Genomic DNA, 19,330 nt, shown 5'->3' on the forward strand with positions numbered 1-19,330 from the left:
ACTAATTGTCATCATTAAGTGGGATAAGAGAAAAGATGGCTTGGGGATTTAACCAAGAAAGAAAGAAAGAACAGGAGCTATGTGTGAAAGCTCACACTGCATACTGCTTTTTTTTTTTAGCAGGAATAACACAAAAGAAACAAAAAAACACAGAAATCTCAATCTGAATGCAACACCAATATCTGTCGCCAGATATCCCACCATCGGTTCATTTTCAACGGCACTCTACAGCCGGTCAAACCCAAAACGCCTGCAGAGTAGCAGGCAGCTCAAGCTTTCACACACAGCCATGAAAGTTGCTGGCTTTTAACCAATCATTTAAAAGGTGGAGCCGAAGCAAATCAGTGGCAGCAGCCCCCGCAGTGCCCACCCCCGTGGGTGTGTCCCGCCGAGGCCTCGCCGTGTTTGGTCCGCCGGCTGAGGATCTCGTAAGAGCAGTCGTCCCCGCAGCAGCCCGACATGCTCGGCGAAGTCTCATCGATCTCAAACCTGAACGTGTGGGGAGGGAGAGGGAGAGAGAGGGAGAGAGAGAGAGAGAGAGAGAGAGAGAGAGAGAGAGAGAGAGAGAGAGAGAGAGAGAGAGAGAGAGAGAGAGAGAGAGAGAGAGAGAGAGAGAGAGAGAGAGAGAGAGAGAGAGAGAGAGAGAGAGAGAGAGAGAGAGAGAGAGAGAGAGAGAGAGAGAGAGAGAGAGAGAGAGAGAGAGAGAGAGAGAGAGAGAGAGAGAGAGAGGAGAGAGAGAGAGAGAGAGAGAGAGAGGTCCGTTAACAAGGATGGAGGAGGTGGAGAGTCTTTTTGGACGTGTGAAGGCAGCCATCCAGCTGACACCTCTTCCTGTACATTTGCTAGATGATTTTAACAAGAACAATTACTCATTCACTTCTACCCTACTCTCATAATATTGACTTTACGTGCACATGAAAGAGTATAATGTGCTCAATATTACACTGTTGCAGAATCAGTCTGAAAGTCCTATGGTGAAATGACAGCAGAGCTTGTTACGGCATTTTGAGAAAAAGCAGTCTGAAAAGAGGATTAGATAGGGATTTTATAAGGATAGAGATTCAAAGGGTGTTAATCATAGAGACCAGTGGTGGAAAAAAGATTCAGATCCCTTACTTAAGTGAAATTACTCACAAAACAAAAAGTATCAGCATTGAAAGTTAAAATACTCATTATGCAGAATGGACCTACTCAAATTGTTTTATATATTCTAAATATATTATAAGTTTATTTGTATTAGTGCAGATATGTCAACAGTGTTTCAATTTTGTAAAGATAGGACTCATTTTAACTACTTAATATACTTACCGTATTTCCTCAATTTAAAGCAGTAGTAGTAACCGGGGGTAAAAGCAGTTTTTAGTAAATAAAAGCCGGCCTCTTTTATAAGCCGGGTGTCTTACCGGTGTTATGTCAAAGTCTGTTCCCCCGTCGATATGTGTCCCCCTTACCTTAACCTGCACCAACCTGACCCCTGACCCCAACCAGTCCTCCTTTAAGTTGTTAACATGACCCCAAGTTTACCTTAACCCCAAACAGTTCTCTCTACAAGGCCTAACCTTAAACTTAAATCTTAACTCCAACCGCGGAGGTGATGCTACGGAGAACATCATTCAGGAAACATCATTTGACGGTAACAGATTTCCACACAACACCTGTATTTTGAAGTTAGTACTGTAGGTAAATATTGTTGTTTCTCCCGCTGTCCTAGTCATTCTCTGTAAAGTCGAGCCGTTTACGCACGTTCTGGGCTTTTTAGTAGTTTAGACATTTTAAATCCTGCTTAAAATGAACATTCAGCATGCTGTTCATTGTTTGTTTACATCCGAGTACTGCCAATATGGCCGACATCTGGGTAACTGGCTACAATGCGCTTTGTAAAACACTCTAAAAAGTGCCGGTCAGAGCTGCTCTGATTTTCTTTTTTTAATAAAAGCCTCCTTCAAATAATAGCCTGCCCCTATTATTAGCCGGGTCCCAAACGGATTTTTTGTTAATAGAAGCCCCGGCTACTATTTGAGGAAATACGTTATATGAGGTTAAATTGAAAAGTACTAATCACAGTACTAAAAAAAAAAAAGTACTAATCACTTTAAATTTGTTGGTCATGTTTTTATGTTAATTCTCGACCTGAAAAGTAACTTAAGCTGGAAACTGATTGTAGTGGAGTAAAAGGTACAATATTTGCCTGAAATTTTGATGAGTCAAAAGTATAAAGTTACATATGTGGAAATACTAAATTTCAATTTTGAGGTTCTTGTACTTTACTTAAGTACAGTACTTGAGTATATGTAATTCATTACATTCCAGCACTGATAAAGTCTAACTTGTCACAGAAATTAGTAACATCTCAGGTGTTTTCTTCAACATTAAACTTTCCATTACTCCATAATAAAATAAAGTGCCATTTGTAAAGCCAGTATACTTACTGTAAAGCTTCTCTGAAGAACTGGTACGCCCCGTGGTTGTGTTTGAAAACTGTCAACATCACTTTCTTCATCTGCGTGCTGGACAGAAAGAGCAAAGAGGGCAGAGAGGAAATATGTTTACCTTCGTCTCACATGACTGAAAGATGTGAAGGACGTGTTTTCCTTTAGGCCGAGTGAGAGTAATTACACAAGCGCTGTCGACGTGTGCTAATGAAGTCTGCCTGCAGATGAGCGCTCATTTGTATCTAAAAGTCTTGTACTCTTGGTCTGTCCTTTGGAGTTTTCTTGTGAACAAACTAAAGTTGTGATTGCTTTCAGTGTTTCTCACCAAAGAAACACAAACATTCTACTTTAGGTTTAACACGTAATGCATTTCCTTCCTCATGAAATATTGCAAAGTCAGTTTTTTTAAATATTTAAATTGTGTCATTTATGTCAGTGTCGGCCTGCACACAGATTTGGTACACTAACAGACAAACAGTTATTTCATGCACTGGTCAATTTTGAGGTTTGGGATATTTTTCTCCCATAACATTTCTGCTTTTAGAATAGTGGAAAGCGAACATCCAAAATAAATATTTTGGTGTATATTTTACTTTATTTTTTATAGATTTCTCCTAGATTCACTAAAAGTTAGCGTTCTATTACAATGCGTGTAATAACATGAAAGAAGTCTAAAGCTCGTCATCATGACATTACAAAATTCCCACTCTCCTGCACAATATGATGTGTTTAGATGTTCTATATTGTTGTTGCTATGAATTGGATTTTTTTTTTTTTATACATTTTTTGCACCAAACTTACCAGTTTTATTCCTATCTATATTCTGAAGGTTTGTCAATATATCATTAAAACCCTGACTTATATAACATTTTGTTCCTAAAAACGTCAAGAAATGTTTTTTTTTTAATGCTTTTTACAGCATTTTCTGATTTATGAAAAGATGAATGGAGATATCCCAATTTCCTTCCATGAAAAAAAATTGAATCTAATTTATCAACAAAATAATACCTTTGAAGTTTGAATTACCTAATGTTCAGATTTCTGTCCTGGAAATATATGCAAATTAGCACATATTCAATTAATTAGTTAACACCTAATTTGCATATAAAAACAGAACATTTCAGAAAACTTGTAATGCAAAAAAGTATTGTCTTAATGTAAATAACTAACTGGGGAAGTTTCATGGCGATATCTATAATTTTTAAAAAAAGTAATTAGCAGAAAATATCCATTTATCCAGATTCTCTTGGTAACTCATCTTTACAGCTTGTGAATTTCATATGTCATGATCACCGTGATGGCAGCTGTAGATTTTACCTGTTCGCGATGAGCTGTAGTATCTGGATGAGAAACTTTCCGAGTCCTTTCCTCCGCACTCTGCTCTCTAACTGCACCTCATAGCTGGAGAGTCGAGACAACAAGTTAGACCAGAGTGATCTTTTTGTAAAAAAGCAAAACAAAAAAAGCTGCCGTTACAAGTGAAGTACATATTTTCTCCGGTTGTTGAAAATCAAAAGCTGGAACTTAAATCCTCAAGCTTGTGAAGGGGCGCTCACCAATATAAAACCTCTTCCCCACACTCCACGTCAAATCGGAAGTGAGAGAAGGCCACAGGGGCGGAGTCTCCGTCGCGGGCCAGAAGGTACCACGCCCTCTCGTCATTCATCTCCTCCCTCTTTTCCCTCTCCTTCCATCCCCACTCGCTCTGCTCGTACCTGCAGCACAGCAAAAAAAAAAAAAAAGGAAAATGTTAATCTCAAACGTGACCTAGCGTGCCAATTTTAGTGTCGCATTTCTCCCTCATCATCAGGAAGCGCCACTCAGAAAGGAAATGTTTTCTCAATGGAACAAATTTAGTTTTGACTGCCATTTGCTAAATGGAAGACTACGCAAATTCTGGCACAGTGAGAGAAGATAAATGCCCTGCCTCTGTCTCAAACCTATCTGCATTACCTCTGCTCTCCTCTTCTATGGAAGCTCATGTTGGCCAGAAGAAACTCTTATAATCATCTTATCTCATTATTTAGAGAAAGTGTCTCATTAGTCATATATTCAATATAAGTGAGTCAATATTTTGAGAAGGCATTTTATTTATTTTGCAATACTAAGTCATTTTGAGGTTTCGAGATAAATAATAAAAGTCATTATTTAATAAATGAGATAAATCCATTGAAAAAAAATCAGTAGTTTATTATTTTATTATACTAAAAATAAAAATTGTTATAGAATACATTTTTCCTCAAATTAGCAGAAATGGGTTTCCATACTTTTCCACTTCTCTGCACTCCTTCTCTGCTGTAATCTACGACCTGAACTACAAGAAGAGACCTCTTACAGTGTCTGCATGTTGGCTCTGGTGAGTTCGAAGGCCCACTCCACAGACAGCGGGTTGAGGGTGGTCACTCTCTTGCACTCTATCTGCAGGTTCAGCCTGAAGGGAAGGACAAGTAAACAGGGTCAATACCATCAAGTGCATGTGCGTATCTGTCTGCTGTAGCTGTGCGAGAGAAAGACTAAAAGAAGAACAGATAGAAATACCACCAGCAGACCATCTGCCCCCTCCATGTAGAAAATGAAACAAGTATGTATTTCATCAAATGCTGAATGAATCTTTTGTAGTCACACAAAGCATTGCGTACCCATTTCTGTCGTACTTTTTGAAGGCTGGGAATGCAGCCAGTGGGTCATCAAGCTGTGAAGAGAAGAGGCAAAATTAGCTCAAGACACTTTTTGTCCCTTCCATGGCCGAGTCTTATTACGATTAAGATTTCAGTTTAGCACACACACACTAAAAAAAAAAAAAAAAAACAGCGAGCAGTGAATTTGTCCTCAATGTTTAACCCATCCTTTACACACCAGTGAACACACCATGCTAGGAGCACATTTCTGCATGCGGGGAGCAGTCCCTCAAGGGCACCTCAGTCCTTGACCTGTCAGTCCTGGGATTCGACCCTCCGGTTAGTTTTCAAAGTTTGTTTGTGATTTGACACATTTTGGTACATTTTTTTGTACACATATATCAAAAGATACCGTGGCTTAAAATTGCCTCATCGAAAATAATTAGTTGATTATGCAATTAATTGATTAAAGTTATTCAGCAACTTCTAATAAGTGTTTAATTGTTTGGCAATTTTCAAGGAAAAATACCAAGTTTTAGCAGTTTCTAGCTTCTCAACTGTACTGAATAGCTGTTTCTCTTTGTCTGAAATGAGACTAACTAAACATCTTTTGATTTTTATTTTTTTTACAGACAAAACACCTCATTAATAAAATAATAGACAGTTTAATCGCAAATGAACCATTATTTGCACTACACTTGAACTCTCATTTGTGAATGTAGTAAATCCCCCTAAAAAGACTATAAAAGAGACTATACTTCTAATCCAATCATCCCTCAGGCTCATCTACAGGCTCTGGAGCCTAAATAGGCCAATCAGGGCCCATACAGGCAAGAAAATTACAGGGCTATTAGTGTTACAGCCCTGTTAGTCACTCATAATAAGCACCCACAAAGTCAGCTTTCCCTGACCCAGAGAGAATACATAATAAATATTTTTCTGATCTCTTTATATATTAGCTGTAGGTTTTCTACACCATTAGGCAGGGTAAATGTAAGATATTTTCCAATTTTAAAAATTTGAAGATAACAAACATGAAGCAACATCAATAATTTAGGATTAGGTACTATTTGTTTATGGGTACAAAACATGATTTTTGTCTCCTTGCAGAGTTGAGGGTAGAACAGAACTAGGAAATACCTGCTGGTTGTAGACACATTTTCCTGGCAGGTTAGTGCTTGAAAAACTTTTTGCATAAAATAGACGGAGCCTGTTCCATCTGCCCATGTCTTGTTTAAGAAACAGGCAAAGATCAGTTTCAGGCATCTTCAGGCATTCAATCCTTCAATCATCCTTATTTTTAGATAAATGAATTGCCTTTGGAGACTTTTTAATCTTCTGCAGGAACCCTTGTTCAGTAAACCAGCTGCCCCTCTAGTCCATTTAAAAGCAATTCTGAATCTATCAGAAAATGTTTTTCAGGCAGTGAGAGCACTATCTGTCCTCTTAAAACAATGGTTCAAGTCAAGATTTAACACTGTTGGCAAGAGCACAAACAAAAATAAGAGTTACTTTGGGAGAATTTCTTGCATTCCTTCTCTGTTGGCACATCAACAGTGGAGAGGGGCGGGAGAGAGAACAGCATGCAACACAGAGTGCCCCATTTTGGGACAAAGTGACACAGAAAAGTAATAGGCGCAGGCAGGCCTGTTCACAGCTTGTTGGGAAAGTAGCTACAGCTGAGCTTGAGGCGAGGGTGTGAGCTTTGTTCTCCTCTGGGCTTCAATAAGGTTTACTAATGATCCCACCCACCTCAAAGCTACAGGAGCTGTCTGCTGCGTGTTCCGCTACATGGCTAAGATTTAATAATGCCCATTAATTATGCATAAAGAAACATATGGCACTGCATTTGGCTTTTTTCCTGTCCTGTGAATATCAATTACGGGTGTATTCAGGGTAAGGAGGGCATCCCCATCTTTTTATGTAATTACTATTGTAATTACATGTATCCATATCTATTACTGTAAGTTAATGAATGACAAACCACAGCTCACAATGGAGGTTTTAAGTGCCGTGCTTGATGCAATCTGAGTCCACTGGAAAGCTTGAAACGGCATGTAAAAAGGGCCAAGTGGTGGATGCTTTTATGTGAAGCACTTAGTTGAAAAAGTGCATTTATTTTTAACATCAATGCAAAGCCATTATCAACTGTCAGAGCTACACAACTGCACATTTTGTGCTTCTTTTACAGGCAGCTAACACCTCTGTTTCTTGAACAAGATTATCCCAATTCCTGAAATAGTTTTAATCTTCCCTAAAGGTTCCCTCAAAAGCTCTGCATGTGGCCCACTCCCAAGGCTGACAACAGCTACCTCACTGGCTAATGATCTGAAAACAAAAGTACCTTATTGGCTGCCTCCACCTTGGCACACACGGCATCCATCGCTGCCCTCTCTTCCAGACGCCGGGCTTTCTTCTCCTTTGCTCTGTTGGACTTCCTCTGGACACAGGAAAAAAGGAAAAGGATAAACGGAGGAATGTGTCAAGATGGTAAAAGACACATGGAATAGAAAAGAAAGGACAGAGCAACAGATGAGACAACATTGGGGAAGAAAGGAGGATTGAAAGGGGACATGATACATGATAACGAGGGGGGAAATATAAGACATTGGTATCAGAATTACAGCATTTCTCTCCACTACTCCTTATTGATCCACTTTGTGATCAGGCACCCATTCACTGATAGGCAATTATATCTGTTTAAGGAAAATAAAGTAAATATTATAAGATAGAGTGATTGTGGTGACTTTGAAAGTTTTGTCTCTCAGCTTTTAAGTTGCGCAGATGGTTTATTATATACTCTAGCTTTTGGTACATATGTATGGTATTAATAATGGTCCAGATTTATGTGAAATTGCAAGTTTTATTGAAAAATGTATTATTTGCTTTAGGGAATCCACCCCTCTTTCACAAACATAGTGAAAGTACTGATCTTGTAAATTGCAACAAATCTGTCAAGGATATTCCAAACATGAAATTGTCATATTGTCACATGCCACATCTGTACTTCATATTTTACACTTTAAGCAAGCAAGAAACAAGGCGCTGTAATGACCTATTAATTTATTGAATTGATTATCTTAGAATATTTTGCAGTTTTCCCTCTGTCACTTTGCCCATATTAACCTTGATTGTATGGTATGATCATAATATTCTGTTTGTGTGTATATGTGCGTGCAGATCTCATTTGCAGCTGCTTTCTATCATACAAATAAACACAACAAAACAGACTAAATGACACAAGAACAGAACAAACCTCAAACATAAGAACAAGTACAACCACAATCAAAGTAAAAATAAACAAAGGTATTACAGAACAAACAGAAGCAGTTACACATATATACCATTATAAATATGATCACCCTGTCAATAAAAACAGCATAAAAAAGAGCATTGATATTGGAATAAGTAGCTTTTATTACCACAATATGTCAGTACTGTGTAAAACAGTGGACTGCTTGTATTGCCGATGTTGCATATTGCTGTCGGTGTGGGATTATAGTATTGGAGAAATTCTCTGATACTTTAATTTAGCCCGCTCTTGGCATGCTGTCCAATGCTAGTATCAGCAATGGTGCAGCCATAATTCACACAAATTACTCCGACTGCATCATCTATGCCTGGCAACTGGGAACACACACTTTAAAAGGCTGCTATAAATATGTCTCCACCTGGTACATTTCCATAAATAGTGATTATAAGCCGTCTTTAATTATTGACACCTGCAATTTATGAAGAGAAATGAACTGTCACTGACAGCAGTCAGTGCACTTCTACATTGGACACCTCTGCTTTTTTTCTTTTGTATTATTTACAGATGAATCAATATTGGAAAATACTTATTAGTTGAAGCCCTGTACTGCCTATTTGTATACAGCTAAAAACACAGAAATGTAACTTTATACTTCAACTCCACTACATTTTAGAGGAAAATATTGTACTTTTTACTCCACTATATTTAGCTGCCAGCTTTAATTACTTTTCAGGTCAAGATGAAACATGAAAAATATAAATCTAAAAGGCTTACACCCTTTTTAATGCAATATTAAATAGCTTAATTAAAGTACAAAATTAAATGTGTTGACATAAATGCATCAATACAAAAAATATATGTAGAATGTATAACAATCGGAGCATAACAAGTCATTTTAATTTTGATACTTTAAGTAGATATTGAAGCAGATACTTTTGTACTTGTAGTGAAATAATGTGGTATTAGTACTTTTACTTAAGTAAGGGATCTGAATACTTTTTCCACCACTGGTTTACAGTGCAGAAATGGTGCATTGATGCTCTATGAACAAACAATGGCAATGGACAAATAAACAGGAATTAGCTACATTCCTTCATTAGATCCAGACCTGAACAGAAGAGGTAACAATTATGGGAAGGAATGCACTAAATGGCCAACTATAGCTCACAGCATAACTCTGTACCAAGCACAGAGGGGCTGCAGACGGAGCTGGGACCGTGGAAACACGTGGATTGGTTTATCTGGAGTGAAAGTGGAGGATAAACTCAAGTCTGCTTTGAGAGACTAGCTCAAGTTATGGAAACTAACTGAGCTCGAGTGCAGCAGGCCTGTACAGTAATTCACATCCAACAAGTCCATTTTTATTAACCAGGTGGGCACACTCTGGCTTGTTTGGTAAAATATGTACACACACACACAAGTGGTTAGCAGTGGTAGCTAGCACGGCACTCGGCTTTAATGAGGCATTCCTAAGTGGCTAACACAGCTAGCACGCTAACAATGGCACAACACATATGAGGAGAAGTTAAGTGTGTATAGCGGCAAGGACAATGCAGTAATAATGGTGAAAATGCCAAGTGAAGCGAGGTGTAAAAGCTCGTGCTAACGTAACAATGCTATGTGAAGCTAACGCAGCCAAATAAGCCCCGGTGCCAACCAACACCTATGACTACATGCATCCACCATGGTCTCTCCTCCTCTCCCTTCCTTCCTTCCTTCTTTCTTTCTCTTCTCTCACCATCACCAATTTATGAGCCCAAAACATCCACCTTTCATTGTACCACCTCACCGCAGACACTATTAAGCAAAAGACGTACAACTCACCCCCATTTTGCAGCTGTGTGTTATGGATTCCCGTGGAGAAACACACCTCTATTGTCCCCGTGTTTCACTGTTGCTGAGTTATTAGTATCGTCACCACAGACAGAGAGAAGGGCCAGATTAATATGACAATGATAGATAGTGTGCTAACGAGGCTAGCTGGCTGCAGCACCGACCGACGGCTCAGAGAGAAGCAGCGGCGAGGCGCAGATTTGATTAAAACGTCAATTAAAATGTAGCTGGTTTTTTTTTTGTTCTCTTTAAATCGGATTGGCGCCAAGAGTGCGAGGCTGAATTTATTACAGGTCCCTTCCTGGCCCTTTTCTTTCCTCTCCTCTCCGTCGCCTCCAACTATGCTACATTCACGTGCTCTCCACGAGCTCCGACATCTGAGGCCTCAAGACTTTCACTGAACACCGACACCGAAACTTTGGGGAAAGTATTGTTTTTATTCCGCGTTTATATCGTCACCCTGTTACAATAATCGCCTAACTCATTTTTTCAAGTTTTGCAGGAAACACAAAAAACTTCCCCAAAAGTGTAACATATTCATTTATTATTATTATTATTATTATTATTATTATTATTATTTAAAGGATGGCTATTGGCATAGTAATAACACTGTGTGTAAACGATGTACCTTAAGAGAAATAAATGACTTAGCCAATTTTTTGAACATGCTTCTGTGACTTAAGCAAGATATGGTAACACTTTATTTTGAAGGTGTCTACAGAAGAGTCACACAAGCCTGTCAGAAACATGACATGACAAAGTGTCATTCATGTTTATGACACACACACACACACACACACACTTCAAATAGGCAAATTATATGTATATAAAATGTGCCTATTTGAAGTATAACATTCCATAAAATGGGAATATACAAGTACCCAAAGTAAGTATGCAGAAAATGTTCCCTTGCGGCTGCCACCAATCGTCATTTTTATTATTATTTTCTGGTTTAAAACCAGAGTGTAAAAACTATAAAATTATAGTGAAAAGAATTTCACAATCTTTTGTCCAACCAACAGTTGGCCTATTAACCTTAAAAAATATATATTTTTAAATGCATTAAAATTATTAAAATTGTGAAAAGGAAAATCAACAAATCTTCACTATTAAGAAGTTTGAACCACAGATTTTTTTTGTATGAAAAATTACTTAAATGATTTCTCAGAAATGTTGCTCTTTCTGTGCAAAAATCTTAATTTCTAAAGTAACAAGTAATTTAAGTTGTGTGATAAATGCAGTGGAGTAAAAATTACAATATTTCCCTCTGAAATGTAGGGGAGTTGAAGTACTTGAAATATTTAATATGAAAAGTACTTGGGTAAATGTACTTAGGTACATTCCACCTCTGCTTTTTTACTTTTTAAATAAAGCAAAGTTGCATGTTCTCAATGTGATTTAGAGCAGTGGTTGAGGCATTCACATCAACAATACCAAAAATGTAGCCTTCAAGTAAACTCCATTACAAGTTGTGCATTTGTAAAGTCACTAAGTAAAATATTGTATTACCAGCAAACGTGTACTTAAAGCATTTGTTATTATGAGGTGGACACAATGAGCCCTTGTAAGTGTTATAAATTATATTTTATATTGCTTTATGATTTATTTTTAGTGGTGCATTAGGAGGCATAAAAGTGCTGTAGTTGTTAAGTTGGAGATAAATGGAACAATTTCACAGTTTTTGGGTAGTTTATCCAATAACAATTCAGATGATCATATAGTTAGATTGTTGGATAATTCTTCAAATAATACAGGAAAACCAGATGTGGATTCCAAATCCTGAATACTACATGTACTGACCTACTTAATAGCTACCATGCACTTTGGTTGGTTTACATTATTTATTCAACTCACTTTGCACTAACATGAGGACTGTATCAATTCAGCCATACATGTCGAATCCCAGAGTTTATTGCTTGAATGTTTGATGGTGTGTGGTTTCTAGAGAAAAGATTCTTGGCAGCGGTGGGATTCGAACCCACGCCCCCGAAGAGACTGGAGCCTTAATCCAGCGCCTTAGACCGCTCGGCCACGCTACCACATGCTACGTGGAGTCTGTGCCAAATATTGTTGGTCATTATTCCGACTGCACTTGAAAGCAGCATTACTTTAGCGCGAATATTGTTTCCTTGTTTAGAAAGTGACGACAGACCGTGAGAGGGTGAGGGAGCAAGCATAGTTGCGTTGTTAAAGCCTAACCTTTGACCTTAACCATTCTCCATTCTGTAAAAATCACAATCATAACCAGATATTTATTATATTTTATTGTAACCTCTTAAATCTAAATTCTTCAACATACTCTGCTCTTTGTAAATCTCATGTACTTACTTAGATTTAGCAAACATTAATCCTAGTGATGTCTAGGGTGTTTATTGTTATGTTTAAAGATTTTACAGTTTTGTTACATTTTTAAAAGTTTGTATATAATTCTATCAATCCTGCTTTGACAGAACACCTGGTATGTACTTTATTGTGTTGCATGGATCTCCATATACATCTGCAAATACTGTTTTGAGTCGTTTGCTTTAGCATGTTAGTACGTTAGGTAAATTTTGAGATAAAAGATGCCAAATTGTGTCAAAAAAGTATGTGCCATGCATAAAGTAATCAGTTATTTGTAGCCTATATATTCTTTGCTGCGAGACATGTAATATAAAGGCCTGAAATTCAGTTTACACAGTTTTTTTATTTCCAGGTCATAGTGTTTTGTTTTTTGTTTCTAATATGAAATGCATGAATAAAAAAACAATGATTATTTATTACATCATAGCATATATCTTGCAGAGTAGGGAACAAATTAAGACAGTTTTAAGATTAAGCTCATTATGTACTAAAAACTCTTGAGACATACAATCGTTTTTTTCAAAAATAAATCAATTAAGCATGAAAAAAATGACATTAGTAGAAAAATTCACAGAATTATTTTTAAAAAGTCGTTGATGGGGTGGAGGAATTCTGACCTCAAGAACATTTTATTTAAATAAATAAATAAACCCAGAGAGTGAAATCAGCTTTTTGTTATCTGAGAAGCAGTTTGTAACAATGTCCACTAGATGGGGACATTGAGTTTGATATTACTCAATTCATATTGCAGCCCTTCATTTCCTCCAAATCTACAATTAAGCTCCAGACAAGATAAAAGACTAGTAGCTATGGAAAACATTAATCCATCCAGTCCATTTAGGCACTCTTTTACCCTTGACTCAAGCTCTTACAAACAAACATTAACTAGCCGGTGAAGCAGGGAATATCTCCCCTCAGCCTGCAGCATGAAAGATCGAGTTGCATATTCTCTCATTAAGGATAGAAAGCAACCACAAAAATGTAAAGGAATGTTATTTAAATATCGCTCTATAGAACGATTAAGGGCCACAGGGGATACAGTTAAACTCACTATTACAGAGTACAGAAACATGAATATCAAAGCAGTGTGATATTAAGTTTCTCAGGGTTGGAAATTACACCACAATCATGACATTTTCTCATTTACACATCAGCTTATACTTTATTTGAGTAATTCCATTTAATGTTACAATACTTTTACTCAACTACATTTCAGAGGGAAGTGTTGTACTTTTTACTCTTTTTTACTAAATTTAGATTTAAATCTGGGGTTAGAAGTAACTTTTCAGATTCTGATTATCACAATTTATTTTCAGTCTATACTGGGTATAATACATAAAATATGAAGGGTTACAACTTTAGTTCTTGTCTACATGTTGGGTTTTAGTGTAACATCAAAAGAATACAAAAAGGAAAGGGAACATTTTTTTATAATATTATTATGCATTAAACAATGGGGTTTGTTGAACCCCCGAAACAAAAGGGGTTAAATATGGCCCTATATAGATCCCTGACTATAACTGTGAGTTCTTGGTTTTATTGGGATATGAAATGGCCCCCCACAATAGCATATACACTTTTTCATAATGCAAATAAAGGCCTTGGATTGGGGGGTTCCTCTCTCCCTCTCCCTCACACACACAGACACACACACACACAGACACAGACACACACACACATAGAGCAGCCCTCCCCAGCACGCAGATGGCCCAGTCTCTAAACCCCGCCTACAGTCTTTTGTCTTCAGGGAATCTGTCTCTCGGCTGTCGGCAGAAAAACTATTTATTTCATGTGTCAGTAGGGGGCGCGACAAGCCTCTGAGAGTTGATACAGAGGCCTGATTCTAATTTTTGCATACAGATGAGACAAACTGACAGGCTTTTAACACATCAACTAATTTTTCAGTTGAGATATGACTCTTTGTCTTACTATGTAAGTATTTAAGACTTTCTGTACGTTCTCTTTGATGTATGTTTGCTCGCAGGACTGGATAATGAAATTCAAGCTGCCCCACTCCCACCTCCACCCACACATATACTGGTGTACACACACACGCACACACACACACACACACACACACACACACACACACACACACACACACACACACACCTCTCTTCAGCTCAGCAATACTCAGTGTTCTCTTGCAGACCAAAGATAGATATCTATAGATAGATGGATGGATAGACAGACAGACAGACAGACAGACAGACAGACAGACAGACAGACATAAATGACTGATGTAGGCATACAGTAATGATGAGATGAGAAAGGAGAGGAGAGGGGAGGAGGTTGACGGAGGGAATCAACAGATGCAGTGTGGAAAGGACCGGAGGAGAATGGTGGATGAGGATGAGGCCTCTCTCTCAATGCAGCGAGCCCTGCAGCACAGAATTACAACACATAGATTGGACATTCACTCTACATTCTACTGAGAAGAAAAGCTTGTATATATTATATCTACACATTGGCCAACAATTCCAGGTATCTGTCTCCTGCAGTGGTATTTCCGTGTCTGTGCAAAATGTTAATCGATTTATGGCTGATTATATTTCAAAGATGTAGAAAGCCTTACAGCTTTCATAACTGCCCTCTAATATGAGGTCGAGAAATTAACCCTTGATTTGCAAAACTGGTGAGACTCACTGCTCGACAATCTATCCTAACCTTAATTATACATCCATTTGATGTCATTGCCTAACAATAACCGTCTCGCAAGAGTTTCACAAGTCCAGGCTGACCTTCTAGACATGGCCCTAATATGGCGCACGGGAGCTTTAAAATTTCCAAAACTTAGCACTCCTACTGGTGGCAGGACATCAGCACGTCCTCCAGTATGCCAGGTTGAACATCCATGTGCTGGTCCTTGTTTTTGTTTTTTGGGCGAAACACTACACTGCAAAAAAGCCAACTTGTATTTTTCGGCCTAAAACAGTAATTTAAGTTGGTAAAACTTGGAAATATAAATGATTGACATTTAGGGCAATAATGTAAGTTAGCACAACAAAGGAAGCCAGTTGTCTGCTCAAAAACAAGTTGGTGAGTTGTTGTTACTTATATCTTTAAGTTGGGGTTCACAGCAAGGGACAATAGTTCTGATGACTCTTATTTCTTTGTTGTGAAATTCGGGTTAGCACTCTCTCTCTGCGTTGTGTCATTTAGTTGAAACGAGGACATCTGATTGGCATCCAGCCATTTATTCTGGTAATACACAATAACAGGTGCATCCCTCATTAAACCACAAGGTCCGAATGCCGCAATTGCATTACAATAAACACAAAATACAAAAATCATTCCTGGTAATACACAATAACAGGTGCATCCCTCTGAAAAATATAAAATTAAAAGACACTGTCAAGTTTCTACTAAAATAAAGTGAAATTAAATTAATATATTAAAAAAAGACGGAGTTCATAGCCCATAACCTTACCATTAAACCACAAGGTCCGAATGCAGCTGCCCGGGGTGCACGACACTAAACCCCAGGGGTGCTGCGTTCAGTACCCATGGTTATTTAGAGATGGCAAGTGGAATCACTAATGACCTGATTAACTATGTTACACTAGCGGCTAACTGATGCTAGCGGCGCTGCTTGTTACAGCTACAAGAGTAGCCATTAGTGTATCAATGCTAACTCAAAATTGTGGTGGCAACATTAGCTGACATTTCATAGCGGCGTTACAATCGTGCCAGAGAAATTCAGAGTTGAGCAAACTCAAAAACAAAACTTAAAATATTTAGTTTTATTGTCCAACTTAAAATTTTATCTTTGCCTTGAAATTTTGAGTTCACCCAACTTTTTTTTTTTTGCAGTGTAGACACAAAAACATTTTTTTCATGCACTGGTCAAGTTTGAGGTCTTGGGCTATTTTTCTCCCTCAACATGTCTCCTTTCAGAATAGTGTATATTTTACTACATTTTGTAGATTTCTCCTTAATGCACTAAAAGTTGGCGTTCTATTACAACGTGTATTACCATGAACAAAGTCTACAGGTTCTGTATTGTTGAATTGAATTAGATTCTATATTATGTCTTCAAATCATCATTTCCATTAAGAATGTATGAAATCTTTAAAGGCCGCTTTCTCAAAATGTTTTTTTTTTCTACATGAATCTCAACTTTAGCTACACTAACATTCACCAAACTTACCAGTTTAATTCCTAACTATATTCTGAAGGTTTTTACCAATGGGTTAGTCAATATGTGATTCATACCCTGATTTATAGGACATTTTGTTTCTAAAAAAACATTTAAAAAATGTTGTGAAACTTTGAATCTTATACATCAACAAAATAAAATGATAACTTAGATAGAATTTTGCTTCATCCGATGTTAAGATATATGTTCTGGAAATACATGCAAATAAACACATATTCAATAAGTTAACACTTAATTTGCATATCTAAACATAACATTTCAGAACACTTGAAATGCAAAAAAAAATTGCCTTCATGCAATTAACAAACTGTGAACGTCCCATGGTGATTTTTATAAGTTAAAAAAAAAAATCCCCACCTGCAGTGTCTCCCCTTAACCCTTCCTGGTAACCTATTGTTTTAACATCAAACACTATGAATTGTGTGTTATCCCCTTAAGCAAATTCTGCAGAAATGCAGACTTGTGGAAAGTAAGCATCAAGGGCTCATAATGCAAGAACATACATGCATTTGATGAGTCGATAGTTGGAAAGCCATAAAACTTCATGCACTTATTGAAGACAGGTTGGGATATTTGAATTGAGCCAAGAAGTACGTCAACATATTCTCATATGATACCTTACAAAATATGAGTTTCTATCAATCATTGGGAAATAGTTGCATGGTGGCTGTTTAAAACATGTTTTTGACATTGTGACTTGATTAGGTCTAGGCAACAAAACTAAGTGGTTAAGATTAGGAAAAAGAACAGGGTGTGACCACATAGGCATTTATTTATGGAAGTTTATTTACAAGTTCACGTAAAATAAAAATTTTACTTTTAGTTTTAATTGGGATGCAAACTATGGTTTCCTGGGTTGAAGTCCTGTGTTTAATCCATCTGAACAACATAATTAAGTGGGTTGCCTACGAATTTCAGGGGATTTTTCGCTGCAATCCCGTGAGTGACCACTAGAAAAAAGTGGCTACAAGGCATGTATAGTTCTATACTGCATCCATGGTCACTGCGTAAATATGTGCATCAATAAGCTACTTGGACAGACAATGTATGGGGGCATTTTAGAGAGCATGGGTTTTACTAGAACCTTTCACCCTCATTTGGTAATCTACTGCAAATGTTGTGAAATAGGTTGTTGCACAAAATGACATCTTTACCAACAAGGTACTGCATTTTAAAAACTAAAGGCTGGATTATAATTTTGTTTTTATTAAAGATTCATGACCCCAAGAGGATGATCCTTTTCCCTCTTTTTAAATACTCTGTGAATCTTCCTAAAGCGCCACCTTGAGGTCAGTATGTCAACTGTGCATTAGTGTATATCAGAAGTAGACATCATCACAGAAGCCTTGAGATTGGCTTTTGGTTGTCACATATGGCAGCCAAGAGGATGCTATAATGCTCATGCTGTAAGGTCATGCTATAAGATAATGTTACCCTGGAGATTAGAGAATCTGGCTTGTAACTGGAGGTTACCAGTTCGAATGTCAGTTCAAGGGCTGAGGTGCCTTTCAGCAAGGCACCTAATCCCCCACCGCAGAAATGTGCTGCCAACTGCTCTTAGCGTGGTGTATGCAGAGGACAAATTCACTGCTTGCTGTTTTGGTGTGTGTCCTAATCTTAATCTAGCTATCTAGTTTAGCAAGGTGCATCTGTAACTCAAAATGAACATGAAAATGAGTGTCTTTTAAAACAACTAAACATAGATTCTTTGGTTGGATTTTCAGCCGACCAAAATGTTACAATTAACTAAAAACATACTGTGAAAGGGTCAAAGTACTAAAATGAAAACACACAGTGCATCACAGTGGTAGCCGCAACCCCAAAAGCATACTCTGCTTTATTGTCTATTTTACTCTGAATGGGACCATAAATGAAAAAAATTAAAATCATGCTGTATTTAAGAAGAAATGAAACAGATTTTGCTAGGTTTTTTTTTTTAGTGTGCTGCAATTTCTTACTTTCCAGTCTGAAAACAGTACAGACTAGAAATGGTATGTTGTTGTAGAGCATCAGGGTACAAAAAAAATTAGAATTTAGGTACATTTTCCACATATTTTTAGGCCTTAAGATTAGCTGAGTTTCTTTTCCAGCTTTTATATAATTTGGGTTTGAATCAACATACTATGATCTATTTACGTCATTAAAGCTTGTGTCAGACTATAATGAGTCATCTGGTGTGTCAGTGCAACATCAGTGGTGATGTTTTGCCAATTAGTGCACTGAAATCATGTAATAATGAGTTGGCAATGGCAAAGGTCATCATTCACTGTTCAAGGTACAGTACTGCAACACATAACGTTTAGACATACGTGATGGTCCCACATGCCACAGCAACACTACTTGCCAAATACAACAAGACAAGTTCATTCTATCACATCTGATTCTAGATCATGCATCTCCTGAGATAACAGAGAAAGTCAGAGAATTTGTTGGGGGGAGGGATGGGAGTCAGGGGGAGGTGTAAGGGAAGGAGAGAGTTGTGTGTGGACATGTTGAGAGAAATGTGGAAGTGAGGGAGGGAGACAGCAGAGGAGACAGACAAAAGTGAGAAGAGCAGACAGATAGACAGGCAAGAGGGAGGAATGAGACAGGTGGAGAGAGAAGGGAGGAGGTGGGGAGCGGAGGGGGGTGAGGAAAGAAGTGGAAACAAGAGTGAGCTAAAGGGAGAGTGGGAGGGACACTCAGCTCTGAG

The 19,330-nt window shown here is 37.8% G+C and overlaps 1 protein-coding gene and 1 non-coding gene across 2 annotated transcripts; both read right to left on the reverse strand.

Moving 5' to 3' along the window:
* Nucleotides 1–96: 96 nt before the first annotated feature.
* naa40 (N-alpha-acetyltransferase 40, NatD catalytic subunit) lies at nucleotides 97–10,534 on the reverse strand. The gene is made up of 8 exons (XM_059355013.1): nucleotides 10,128–10,534; nucleotides 7,395–7,490; nucleotides 5,072–5,124; nucleotides 4,768–4,863; nucleotides 3,989–4,147; nucleotides 3,750–3,833; nucleotides 2,430–2,507; nucleotides 97–489 (listed from the first exon to the last, which is right to left on the reverse strand). Exons 1-8 carry the CDS (start codon nucleotides 10,131–10,133, stop codon nucleotides 342–344), a joined length of 720 nt encoding a protein of 239 aa, XP_059210996.1. The 5' UTR covers nucleotides 10,134–10,534; the 3' UTR covers nucleotides 97–341.
* A 1,559-nt stretch (nucleotides 10,535–12,093) lies between these two features.
* Nucleotides 12,094–12,175, reverse strand: trnal-aag (transfer RNA leucine (anticodon AAG)). The gene has a single exon. It is a non-coding gene; the product is annotated as a tRNA-Leu (tRNA).
* Between the last annotated feature and the right edge of the window lie 7,155 nt (nucleotides 12,176–19,330).

Source organism: Centropristis striata, chromosome 17 (genome assembly GCF_030273125.1).
Source record: "Centropristis striata isolate RG_2023a ecotype Rhode Island chromosome 17, C.striata_1.0, whole genome shotgun sequence".
Lineage (NCBI taxonomy): Eukaryota > Metazoa > Chordata > Actinopteri > Perciformes > Serranidae > Centropristis > Centropristis striata.

Excerpts from the sequence above, each read along its gene's own strand:
- naa40 (XM_059355013.1), bottom strand. Across the intron at positions 4,148-4,767 it reads AGAGCCAACATGCAGACACT|GTACGAGCAGAGCGAGTGGG; the intron begins GTAAGAGGTCTC and ends GCTGTGCTGCAG. Across the intron at positions 3,834-3,988 it reads GGGGAAGAGGTTTTATATTG|CTATGAGGTGCAGTTAGAGA; the intron begins GTGAGCGCCCCT and ends TCGACTCTCCAG.